The sequence below is a fragment of the Petaurus breviceps genome, unplaced genomic scaffold, assembly GCF_028583685.1.
Source record: "Petaurus breviceps papuanus isolate PSGF00001 unplaced genomic scaffold, PetGlider_PUasm1.0 76, whole genome shotgun sequence".
Lineage (NCBI taxonomy): Eukaryota > Metazoa > Chordata > Mammalia > Diprotodontia > Petauridae > Petaurus > Petaurus breviceps.
In genome coordinates, this window is record NW_027186473.1 from 13,624,655 (window position 1) to 13,638,223 (window position 13,569).

Consider the following 13,569-nt stretch of genomic DNA (forward strand, 5'->3'; position numbering starts at 1 on the left):
CTTGCCTTATTTTCTAATTGTTTTCCATATGTCTGTATTTTCTCCTAGATTATAAATTCCTGAGTGGCAGGATTGTCTTTGACTTCGGAGTTTCCCACAATGCCTGTAGCACCACTTAATATGCCTTGACTTGACTTCATTGGTTAAAGTTTATTCAGCCATTAATCAATCAATCAGTCAAACCAACAAGCATTTATCAAGAACATACTATGTACCAGGCAGGCAATGTGCTAAACACTAGGGACAAAAATACAAAGAATAAAACAATCCTTACTCTCAGAGAGTTTGCATTCTAACATGTAGGATGGCAATAGCATTCACAGGAGGGAAGGGTCTTCAAATCACAATGGGCAAATAAAAGCTTTCTCAGATGCTTAGGAGCTGGATCCCTTAACCACTTAACTTTCTATTCACCTTGGGTTTTTTACAGCATAGTGGTTTTATACCATGAACCTGGGAGAGATCTGTTCCCTTGAGCCTGTGGTCCTCATCATCCTGGCCAGGTCATAGCACTGCTGCTCTCTGACAACGAACAACATCTCAAAAGTCCTTGATCAGAGGGAGAAATCTTAGATAGGGAAGAATGAAAACTGAATTGCAAAGACAATTTTTAATCATCTTAATGAAATGAAGCGCATGGTTTGCATTCCAGGTCCTTCAACTATACTATGGGAACCCGGGCGTTTTCCCATGACAGTATTTTTATCCCTGATGGGGGAGCAGAAAGTGAGCAGACAGTTCAAGCAGTATCACAGGACAACATTCTGGGCAAAGTCAAAACTCCTCAGGTAAGAAAGCGTGAGACTGGGAGTTAAAAGCTGAAAAGATGGGGCCCAGCAGAAAAGGAAAATGGGGAGGTCTCTCGTCTGGTCACATACAAAAGATGGGGATGGCAAAAAGGTGGCCACAGTGAGGAGTTTCACTCAGTCTCTTTCATTCTTCAGTAAAATGTCCACAATTTATTGCTTCTCACCTGCCTGACAATATCTATTTTTTCCCCAAATTCCAGCCTCATTTTTAACTGAGGGTCCAGATTGAAGGTGATAGGGAAAAGATGAAAGATTAGGATGGGGGGGGGGTGAACCCCAGTACAGAACTCCTCAGTCAACTTTAACGACAGCTCTGCTACTGAAAGAAATGCTCAGAAAATAAATGCTCCTTTCTTTTTATCTGTTGTGGCACCATCCAATGGCCACTACAAAGTTTAGGCCTTGAACCTGTGATATTTTCATTCTTCTCATAATGACTCTTTCAAGAAATCCACTTCCAGCCCTCAGTGTTGCATCTCATTGGTCATCTCCCATAGTTGGTCAGTGTTTCTTCAGAAAATTGAATCAGATGGAGGGAGGCCTCTTACCTACTGAATGATGATGGAAGAGAATATAATATAATAATATGATCTATGATATGATGTGATGTGATATGATATGATATGATATGATATGATATGATATGATATGATATGATATGATATATCATGTCCAAGGAAAGGGAAAGGAGTAAAGAGGCTTCAGATTGGACTACCTTGAGACCACAGGGGAATTTGTCCAGCTTCCTTTGTAGAGGCCACACAGCCCTATAACAACACACCAAGGAGTCCATTTTGTGAATAAGGCTGGTTGCCTAATTGCTATCTGTCCATAAATCCAGGCTAGTGAACAGTTGAAAGCATTGCTATTTACCAACCATTTAGCTCAGAAGGGTGTGAGCTCAAACATTTAGGAGGAAATTTGGCACCTTCTTTAAACTTCCTCATTGTTCTTACCCAAGACTGACTAAGCTCTGAATCCGAAGCATTGTTCAATCAGTGTCCAACAAGTTCTGTAGGCAGGTATTTGCGTCAGCTGAGGAGAGAGCATAACAAATAGTACAAGAACAACAAGCCGAAACATTATAAAAAGCCCCTACAGGAAGATCCCCAGACATTGTTCTCTAACCTCCTCTGCTCTTGCCCTCGCTGTCCATCATAACCCCACCAGAGTCTTGAGTAAGAAGGAGCCTTCAAAGCTACACGGTGCAGCCCCTCAATCTCAGTCACACATTGAATCTCCTTAATAATCCCAGTGGCCTTGATTCCTTCCCTAATACTATTCTAGTTTTTCCGAAAGGTATCCTACTTGTGGCTTCTGCCACTGGGGCTTCTCCATTTATAATGCCCAGAAGGAGCAGGGAGTCAGAAGGAGTAAGAGGAAGGGAAGAAGGGACTGAAAGAGAAGGCTGACCCCTCTTTCTCTCAAAAACTTTTGATAATCTGGTTGACATTGCTTCCATCTCTAACAAGTCCTAAATTATGCAAGTGGGGGGGGGTTCTTTTTAAAGCAATAGTTTTCTAGTTCTGTTGTATCAGACAACAGAGCACAAAGGGAGCCTCTAGAGTAGGGATTCTTAACTTGGAATCCATAGATTCCATGGGGTAGATTTGAGGAGACAATCCATGAAATTGAAGAAGAAAATTACATCCTTATTTTCATTAGCCTTTAACCCCCCTGGCAATCTCCTATGTATTGTATTATATGCATTTAAAAACACTGTTCTGACAAGGGGTCCATAAGCTTTGCAAGGCTGCCAGAGGGGTTCATGACACAAAAAAAGTTAAGAACTACTCTGTACATACTGATAAATATAGAGAGATAGATACATAGATAAATATGTATTTTGGAACATGGTCAATGTGGGAATTTGTTTTACTTGACTATACATATTTGCAATGGATTTTGTTTTTTCATGCTTTCTCAATGAGTGGGGAAGGGGGAGGTGGCTAAAAGAGAATGTGGAGTTGAAAATAAAATAAAATTGAATAAAAAAAGAAAAGCGTCTTCTCTAGAGGTGCCTTATAAATAATGATGGATAACTTTAAATGGCTCCTGCTTTATCACTCTAAGGCCTCACTTCAGCACTGTGTTGGCAAGGTGAGAAATAGAGGTCTGTAATCATGAAAAATTCCAGTCACTGAATTGTTGAATACTTACTTATATTCAAGGTGCTGTGCAAATAACATTTAGGGTATCCCAAAAGGCTTAGAGCCATTTTAAGCTGTTAAAGCCTCCCTTCTCTGTCATTTTCTCTTTTCCCTCCAAGTTTAAGTCCATTGATATAGGGAAGAAATAGGTAAGAAAATCAGAAACAGCATCCCATTTGACTTCTCCTGCCTTGACAACATCTATTAACAGGTGATTTGCTTGTCCTTGAGTTAACAAATTCAGCCACATGGACCATATTGTGGGACTTCTGGTTTGGGGCTATAGTTTTAAATACAAAATAGAAGACCCAGTTGTCCAAGGAACAAAACGGTTGTCATCGTCATAGAGAATGTGATTGTTGGTGTGCTGTAATCAATAACTGAGTCACCCCCAAAAGATTGTGCTTTATTTTGCAGTCGACTAAGCAGTATGTTCCTGGTAAGTCTTAGAAACTGGTAACTCCAAGTTGACTTGCATGAGTGCTTTGCCTTACCCATGAAAACATGACACTGGTCTTGATGCTTAGTGAGCTGCACAAAAGGATTGCCCACCCACATGCATCAGCATGGGGTGTGTGTTCATTGGTGTGAGCATGACCATCTGTATGTCTGGGTGTGTGTATGTCTGTAAGGAGAAATGGGGTCATGAATAACACCTATTTGGCAGAAAATTAACTCCTGGAATGACTGGCTGATTTTTTTTTTTAAGAAATTCCTTTTAAATAAGATTCTACTGAAATTTGCCACAGGAAAAGGTTGACATTGGCAAGTTTCCTTTAAAGCTTAAGAAAACTTTCAGTGGCTCCAGAGCCAAATCTTATGTACAGATATTTGGAGAGGTGGCCATCTAGTGTTCATACAGGTGTATTTCTCAGGTAACGCTACATATACAATCAGTGTATCCTACCCAAATCTAATCACTGACCATAAACCCACACTTTTCCAAGCATAGCCTATCTCCTACCCTTAATTTTGGCTGCAGGTGGTTGCCCGGGCCTTAGTTCATGTCCCCTCTGTGAGTGACAGGGTAGTGGTTTCATAGAAAGGCAATCTTCACCTTCGTGGCCCTGAATTGCATTTGCAGGTGTTAAGGTTTGCCCCTTTTGGAAAGAGCACCCTTAACGAGTTAAAGCTACCCAGCAGTGGGGAGTGGGTAGAGCTGTCTTCATCTTTGAGATCAGATCTGGACCATGAGGTATATACTAAGGGAGACTAAACTCAGACTTCTCCTAACCATGGTAATCAGGTAAGGAATTTTAAAATTATGAGTCAGGACATGCTGATAGGGCTCTGCCAAATCGTGGCCCTGTCGGGAGAGGAAGCATCCATCCAGCGTATCTGAAGTAGCTTGGGCTTGTCTGAAGCATGCTTTAGGCAACATGATATGTTTGGGGATTTCAATGCTTCCTGTTCCCCTGCAGCTGTCAAGGACAAAAGGAAAGATTGTAGACTGTCAAGAACTTCTAAATGGAGCTGATTATTTTAAATTGATGGGGGGATTTTTTTTTAATTGTAACTGCTGAGAGAAGGAAGGTGCAGTGTGCTCAGGGTGGTGGCGGCTTCATTTTTCTTTCACAGCAGAATCCATGTAGTGCTGAAGAAACACCTGGGAGAAGCTTATGTTGGCAGTGGGAGGACCATAAAGCACAAACAGGGGCCCTCTGGGGAATTTCCACAGGATTAAAAAAATCCTCATAAATATGTATGTGCATTCTCATAACATCATTCTGCAACATTCCATATTACAACAAAATGCCCCAATCTGAGTGAATAAAACGTGGCTTCTTTGATTTCACATTCCATTCTCCACAGTAGCTCTATTCAGAACCACACTTCATGCATTTTATGTATAGGGCACAAGTTTCCATACTTTCCTCTCCAGTTTATGAATTGCAGTTTGTATGAAGGGAAAAGACCTTATGAGTACTTCCCCAAAAGAGGAAGATCATTCTTTTTTTAAAAATGTTAAGCTCAACAGAGAATTCCGAGGAAGCATTAAAGAGTGGCCAGATCCAGTTGTGCGCTGACACCAGACTGGCCCTGGGATCCCAGGCAGATCACTTTATCTCTCACCCCCCTTTCCCCTCCCCGACAGTTTTTTTTATAAGACTGTTAGATACATGAGATTTTCCCATCTTCTTTTGGCAGAGGACATTTCCTCAGCCAGAGTTTCCTACCCCAAGGAAATCACAGGGTCCATGCAGAAAAGAGAAAGTTCTTCCTAGACTGTTATTAACTTTGATTGAGCATTTTAAACTTCCCTTAATGCCGGTGAACAAAAAGTGGAGAGAGACCAAAGTGACCAACAGGCTATTTTACATGATATTGAGAACTCTTATTTAATGAATTTATTTAGCCATTAATTCAATTTCACACTATTAGAGAGTGCAACTAGAAGCTTTGCTGCATTGCACTGAATTTAAAAGACTCAGATAACATTAGCAGCACAGAAGTAATAGATCTTAGCACCTGGTTAGCAAGAATGATGAAAATAGAAATAGTTTCTATTTTAGCTGAACGCCAGATAATGGGTTTGGGTGAACTCTCCTCCATCCTACTCTCCTTCCCACCACCACCTTACTAGCAGCAGTTTAATGTAGATGTCCTAGGGTCTTTCCCTTGTAGAGCTGTCTCTGCCTTCTCCCACCTCTTCCTGCCTCTAAATTAATGCACTTGTCTATGATATTTGTCCCATGAATAAAACTTCCTAGTAATGGCTATGCCCACCAAACGTGGGCAGCAAGAAGCTTGAAGCTATACGGTGACTTAGGGCCAGATGTTGTCTGCCTGCTGGAAGACTGTGACTACCAAAGGGAAGGGGAGAGTTTGTCTGAGTGAGCTAGCCAGTTGTCACAAATTACCTCCCTAGTTTTAACCACCATTCTTTGTCCATTGCACCACTATGGTCCTGACTCTTGAGATGGACCACTGAAGACCATCTGGACTTCACCTCTTTTTGTCCAATGGTAGCATGTGTTCAAAAACAGTCTTTTTGTCTAGTCAATGAAAAGTTTACTCCATTTGTGAACTGTAGTTTGTTATCGTAAAAATTAAGTTCAACAGATGTGAATTAAGCTCCAGTTGTGTGGAAAGTACTGCTTTAGGCACATAATAAATCTTTATTTTATTAGGCACTGGTTTATCTCAGTGCCACACATCATTCTGCCCTCCCACACGTGTACACAGAACTCACCACCTCCAACTCTCCCCACCCCCACCCTTTATACACACACTCAATCTCTATGAATTGTAAAGACAATAAAACAAGAGTCCCTCATGTAGGAACACCTGCTTCTAGTCTGAATTCCTTTTCCCCGGGGGAATGTTAAATGAGCCCCTTTTACTTAGGTGAATGTTTTCATTCTGAAAAGCAATAGCATTAGGTGTCTGCTGCCAGGATAAATACATTTAAGAAACAAAGCAGTCTGTTTACACATCACCACTCAGGTGCCATGGATGAATGTGTGCATAGGTACGAATGCGCCTCACAACCTGGTGGATTTTCCACCAGGTTGGCCATTTTTCTTCCCTCCCTCGTCTCTTATTTCCTTCTTTTGCTTACTTTTTCTTTCCCAGCCTCTTTTTCTCTTCTCCCTCACTCATTGTCCCCTTCCCTGTTTTTCTAGTCCTTTAACATTAGTTTTTCTTTTCTCTTCTTGTCCATTCTTCCTGATGGTCCCCTCCCTTGGCCTCTGTGTTACCTGCTTATCTTACTTGTCTCCTTCCCTTTCCCACCTTGGGAGCGCAGTTCAAAGTTTTGCTACATTCTTGGCTTATTCCAAGCATCAGTGTAGGTCAACATTAATATTCCTGTTGAGCTAAAATAAAATAATGGAAAGTTTATCAATAATGGTGGTGTTAGAAACATTTATTAAATAACAAAAGAATGTAGGATCAAAGTTAGACCCAACTCCTTCCCTAAGGATGTCATTTGTATTTTTTCAATTGTAAGTAGAACAAATGGCCTCCATCTTGGTCATCTTAGGGACTGGCTACTGGAGCTCGTTCAGAAAAGAATGTAAGGTCTAAAATGACTGATAACAGTTATCTGCAGCCTGGTGAGTGCCTAGGAAAGAGAATGTCCAAACTACAGGCTGTTAGACTTTGCTGGAGGTATTCTTCTGGTGCTTTTATCCCAAACAAAGGAACACCAGCTTCTGTCCTGCTTTGGCCAGAGTCTTTGGGGTTTCCCATTCCCACTCTCCCAAGGGGGTTGTCCAAAAGAATGAATGATATAAGTCGTTTGTGGAGTTCCTGTTAATCCATTGTCTTCTCTGGTTCATTGGCTGTTTCTGCTGAGCTTGCTTGTTGATTGGCTTTTACCAGGCACTCACTGCCCCTTCCCACTGGTTTTAGAAAGACACTCCACAGCTTTCACCTCTCAAGCTGCTCCAGCTGTTCATCATCTCATAGGCTAATATCACAAGTTGCTCAAGGTATTCAGTGGGATTGCCACCTATGGTATTGAAGTCAGGCTCAGTCAGTACCAATGGGTCCATATTAAGGTCACCTGGTGAAGTTGGTGGCTTTTGCAGTCATGTGACTGAATCTCTAGACATTTGTCAGTCTCCCAATTCAATGAAGAGACTTTTCCTTGCAGGGCTTCCTTTGGGTGGAAGTAAGGAAGAGTAACTCCCTTCGGAAACTATTGCCAGCGACCCCATAACACAAGAACAATTGACCTCCTGTCTTTATTCTTGCTCCATGAGAAGGAACTAAGTTGATGGATTCATCTTTGGGATTAAAGATTAGCCAGAGTAAAAAGCTATTGTTTGGAATACTGACTTATTTGACCTTGTGTCCCCTCAAATCACTGCACAGATCTTTTCCTCTCTGGATGCCATTTATTTCTGCTAAATGTTTATGCTCAATATTCTTCCAATGATGTGGAATGGCTGCGAGTCATGTTATATATACTACAGTGTCTAAAGAATTAAACTTGAGATCACCCAGAGGGCAGTGGAGAGGCACATGGTTGCCACAAGTAAGTGGCAACTTGTTACCAGTTCCAAGAAGGGTCTAAGGAAAGTGGTATAAGTATCAGTGAGATATGTGATGGAAAAAGAAGACAAACTGCTCAGGGAGAAAGAGAGACGGAGACAGACAGAGAGAGTGGTGACAAATAGGTACCCCTATGCTTTACTAAAACAGTGACACCTAACGCGCCATCAGTTGTCCAGCCCTAGAGTCATGGAGATAATAAACAAGAGGTGCAAAGGCTGAGAAAATGTGCACAGGCTGCTGTCTTTACAGCCACATGCATGGGATCACAGATGCATCGAAGATGTGTGACCCGTTTTGCCCCATCTTTCTTAAGTGTTATTTTTGCAAGTTTTCTTTTTCTTCAATAAAGATTTAATTTCTATTTCCTTGACCTTTTAGCTACATGCTTCCTTTAAATGTTCTCCCTGTTCCCTTCTCATTTCTGTACCTTGCCCTGCCCTCACCTCACTTCTTATCTTCCTCTCCATCCCTGCCTCTTTTCTCTCTACCTTTTTTTTCTGTCCTCTCCATTCACTACCTTTCTGTGCTCCTCTTTTTACATCTTCCTGTGTGATCTGCTGCTTTTCTACATAGAGTTACCAGGGGTATCTGCAGAAAGAAAAGCAGATATGGTATCAGGAAGGAAGAGCATCATTAATGAAACTTCCCTGAAAGGTTTCACTTAAAAAAAAAAAAAAAGCTTTGTTAATAAATGGCATTTTCTATATCCTGACTACTTAGAACAGTATTCCAAGGGGTCAAAGCCCCTCTCCACCCCCTACTATGAAAAGCTAGGAAATTTCATGGGGTGGAGCAGGAGCTCGGGTCATGGTGTGAACACAAAGAATCTTGTTCATCCAGAGGGAAGTTCAGAGGGTGAATAGCTCCAAAAGAACTGGCAGGCACTTTTGAGGTTTCTAAAGAGATCTAGGAAGATGCTGATTGGATGAGAATGTTCATGGCTCACCATTGGGAAGGAATGAGAATGGTTTGGGGGGGAGGGGAGGAAGGAAACTAAAAAACATATTCCACCAGTTAACCGCCTAGCCCTTCATCGTGGTCACTTACCTCAGTGTGCTTCAGTCTGCTTTGCTCATGAATCCAATCAGTTCCATCTAGAACATCCCCCACCTTTACCTGATACTCTGGGCAACCCTTAGTTCTAATATTTCTAACTGCTCTGTTATTCCAGAATTGAACGCTTTTCTTTTTTTTTTCTTCTTTCTTCAGCCACAGTTGGGCAAGAACATCAAGTTCGGGCAGTCCCCACCACCCACAGCCCTTCCTATGAAGAGGGCAGACACTCCCAGTCCGGAGACTAGCTTAGAAGAGGACCTTTTCCTGAGTAGTCCCATGGAAATTGTGACCCACCAGGATTTAGTGCTCTCAGATAGTGAGAATAAAGTAAGTTGTCACCAACAGGACCTAACTCCCCATAATCTGATGCATGACACGCCCTCTCAAGGTAGGGAGGTGATTCGGGACTTTTTTATGCCTGCTGTGGAAGCTGATGGAACAGAAGGGATGAAGCAGTGATGAAAGGTCCCTAGAAGGGGGAAGGTATCTCCCTTTGAGGGAGGAAAAGTGTTTTGTCTACAGCCATTGTTTTCTACTACAATACAGCCCTGTGCCATGGGAGTCCAAGAGGCTGCAGCTATGTTTCAAAGAAACAAAATGTTACTAGCCGTGTGACCTTGGGCAAGTTACATAACCCCAATTGCCCTCCAAAAAAAAAAAAGCAAAAGAAACAAAATGCTAATACTAATAATGTATTATGTAATTTAAGCTAAGTCTACCACAAATAATTTTATTTCATTTAACTTTCCCTATAGCCAAATTATTTTTAGCTTGGACAGAGAGGTGTACAAATAGACATAGACCCTCATCTTCCCTAAACATGAAGCTCTGCCCGCAAAAGATTTCTGGTACCATCTTAGGAATCTTGAACAAGAAAAAGATGCTCTCAAATATACCTGGGTTATTTCAGAAATGAGCGCTTCCCTTCAGGAACACTTGCTTCACTCCAGGAGTCTTTTAAAAGGGATCTAAACCCTTCCATCCCTATGTTGATTCTATGTCAATGGCACGAAGGACAAGCCCTAGTGCCAAGCACATCAGGTGGATGGGGAGGTACCACCTGGCATTTAATCAATCAATTAATAAACATTTATTAAATGCCTACTATGTATCAGACACAAAAAGAGGCAGAAGACAATCCCTGCCCTCAAGGAGCTTACAATCTAATCGGGAAGACATCATACAAACAAATATATACAAATATATACAGGATAAATAGGAAATAATTAACAGAAGGAAGGCACTGAAATTGAGAGGGAAAAGCTTCCAATAAAAAAAGAGATTTTAGTTGAGATTTAAAGGAATCTAAGTAGGGCAGCCAGTGGAGTAAAGAAGAAGAGAGTTTTATGGAATAAAATAACCCAGGGCCTGTCCCTGGACTGAAGAGCACCTGTCAGGGAGTAAGGTGTAAGAAGATTGAGAAGCTGGGAAAAATGCCAGATGAAGAATTTTGTATTTGATCCTGGAGGCAATAGGGAGCCCCTGGAGTTTATTGAATAGGGTTTAACATGGTTGGACCTGTACTTTAAGAAAATCACTTTAGTGGCCAGATGGAGAGTAGATTGGAATGGAAAGAGGCTAGAGTAGTCCAGGTAAGAGGTGATAAGGTAGAAAGCTGGGACAGAATTTGAACCCAAGTTCCTGGCGCCAATCCAATGTTCTTCCCAGCTCTAGGACAATACCTTAAGGCTAGCCTCACCAATCAGTGCTGGGCTGCAGCAGCAACAGCAACACTGCATCCTTTTTGCAGAGCTATCCTAGGAATTGATGTTTTTTGTCATGGTTTTAAACACCTGTGCCAGAGACTGGCAGAACTTTTAAAAACTCTTCTTAAAAGTTCCATTAGGAACATATAAAGGAATATGCTCTCACTGTAGAATACTAAAGAGAAAAGGCGGTATGCTTCACCCTTACCTTCCTCTCTTTCCCCTCCCTCCCCACCATTCTTGAAGGGAATAATTTTAAAGCAAAATAGGAGGTACTTATTTATATAGCATGTACCTAAAATCCCAAGAATTTCTCCAGGTTGAAATAGAAATTTAAAGAAAAGACTTTAGATAAAGTTAGGGATTATATGGGGAAAATTAAATAATGCATCCTTTAATAAACAAGGGCTAGATTGGGGTGGCTAGATGGCACAGTTAATAGAGCACTGGCCCTGGATTCAGGAGGACCTGAGTTCAAATCCAGCCTCAGACACTTGACACACTAGCTGTGTGACTATGGGCAAGTCACTTAACCCCAATTGCCCTACCTTCCCCCCTCCAAAAAAAAAAGGCAATGAGATAATGAGGGTTTATTTAACTACACTCTTTGACATCATTAGCCCATCGTGGGGTCGGAGGTCACAGATAGGAATGGACCATATACCAAGTCAAGTAACTGAAATAGGAGAGCACCATGATTTGAAATGTGTTAACACCAGATCAAAGGCCAGCTGCACGCTCCAGCTCCTACTGAGTATGTTATTTTTGTTTCTAGAGGTGGGTTGTTTTTAAACAAGAAGGGCTTTACTCTTCAGCCATATATTTTAATAATAAAGCCTATTCTTATAAATGGTTAAAAGGAAATGATTTTGACTCAATAAAAAGAAAAACTTCACAAAACTTAGAGCTATTAGTGGAATGGAACACCTGAGAAAGTAGTGAGTTCGTCATTTTGTGGACTGGATTTGTCAGACATGTTAGAGCCCCCCTTCTACACTGTAAGCTTTTTGAGGCCAAGGATTTTATTTTGTTTAAACAGGCTTTGTATTTCCCTTCAGTGCTTTACATACAGTAGGTATAAAGTGTTAATAAACACTTGTTGTACTGTATCTAGAAATTTCTTGCTTGGATTTGGGTTGGCCTATATGACTTTAACCTTCTCTGTTTCCATAGGTAACCCTTCCTGAACTCCTTTGATACACTGAGAGCAAAAATAGAAAAATAAATAGAAAAAAAACCAGTAACAGAATAGAGAGTCAGACATGGACCTACCAAGAGACAGAATAAATGCTGTCTTCTGTCAGTTTTTTGGCCAGGATCTTTGTCCCAACATCTAACTTCTGTAATCTTATCATTTTCCTAGTCCAGTGATACTCCAACTTCCTTAAGCCCTTCGAATTTACCTGGAACAGGGAGTGAAATGGAGGAGAAGGTAAGAAGATATGCATCTGTTCATTTAATTTCTCTACTTCTTATTTCCTCTGTAATCATTTGCTATTTATTTTCCTCACTTTTCCATTTGCAAATTTTACATTCACTTATGGCTGTAAGTCCCTTCAAAGTACAACTACATGGCCCTTAAAGATGCACTGATAAGTCAGCAGTAACAGATGTTGGGGAATCTGTTTCCATGACAATGTGTGTCTAATGAAATTGAACCCTGCTCTGGAAAACTGAGACTCCCAGCATGCCTGAATTTGGAGACTTTAGACACAGATAATTTTCAAAAGAGGTTCACATGCTTCATTAAGATAAAAAGCCACTTGACACAGCTGTCCAAGGTCCACAAAGGCACTTGTAGCTCTAAAAAAACTCTCTCTCTTTCTTCTTCAGTACCCGGATTTATTTGGCCTTTCCCTTCTGTCCCCTAGTTTTTCAGCTTTCGTTTCACGTCTGTGCATTTCACAGCAGGAGTCAAATGAAGCCTGTGGGGAAACTATAGGTCATGCTCTCGTTAGAGTCCAGACTGCTAAGATGACCCTTCTCATCTTCCCAGGGATCCAGGCTAGGGCTCTAGGCTTAAGAGATTGTATACAGTGGTTACTCTCTGACCCTTCTGCAAGTGAGCCCTCAGAAGTTTTTTATTGGGTTTTTTTTTTTTTTGAAGATGATTTGTACTGCTCAGATAACTTAAAAAATGGTCAGTGCAGGACAGAATTCTCAGTCGAGTTACTCATCTCAAGATCTAATCCAGGGGTGGGGAACCTGTGGCCTCAAGACCACATGTGGTCCTCTAGGTCCTCAAGTGCAGCCCTTTGACTGAATCCAAAAACGGATTCTGCAGGTTCCCCACCCCTGAGTCATTTGTGTTTATATACAAGTAATGATTTTGTCCTTTTTACAAGTTCATATCTTGTATTCAGTCTTTTATTGAACTTTTTTTGAGAGCTGATTTTTAAATTCTTTTTCACTCACCTCTTAGGGAAAGAATGGAAATTAGATTTATTTCATTTAAATTGAATCAAGAAATCCCTCTCCTATATAGGAGATCACACAGACTTGGAAAGTTAGAAAGCCAAAGACTACATCTGGTCTGGTACTCCATACACTATGGCACCACCTAGCCTCCCATGGCCTGCCTACTGTTCCACATACCCAGCACTCCATCTCCTTGCCTTTGCACTGTCATGTTCCCCATGCCTGAAAGGTTCTCCCTCCCAACCTCCAACTCTTAGAACCCCTAACTTCTGACTTTGTCCATCTAAGGCTAAGCTCAAACTCCACCTCCTCCAGGAGGCCTGTCATGGTCCCCCCAGTTTCTAGTGGCATCCCCTCTAAGGTTGTCTTCTGGCTCCTCTGTATCTTCATCTTCTTTGTTGTATGTGTCCTGGTTTGTACATATTG

At 41.4% G+C, this 13,569-nt stretch overlaps 1 protein-coding gene across 3 annotated transcripts in view; it reads left to right on the forward strand.

Moving 5' to 3' along the window:
- The window catches only part of CRACD (capping protein inhibiting regulator of actin dynamics), a 297,291-nt gene that overhangs the window by 253,775 nt on the left and 29,947 nt on the right, over positions 1-13,569 (forward strand). For all 3 annotated transcript variants that reach the window (XM_069105267.1, XM_069105268.1, XM_069105269.1), the window contains exons 4-6: positions 653-788; positions 9,173-9,346; positions 12,089-12,157. In XM_069105267.1, coding sequence (XP_068961368.1) covers positions 669-788; positions 9,173-9,346; positions 12,089-12,157 — 363 coding nt within the window. In that variant the 5' untranslated portion in view covers positions 653-668. The remainder of the gene's footprint in view (positions 1-652; positions 789-9,172; positions 9,347-12,088; positions 12,158-13,569) is intronic.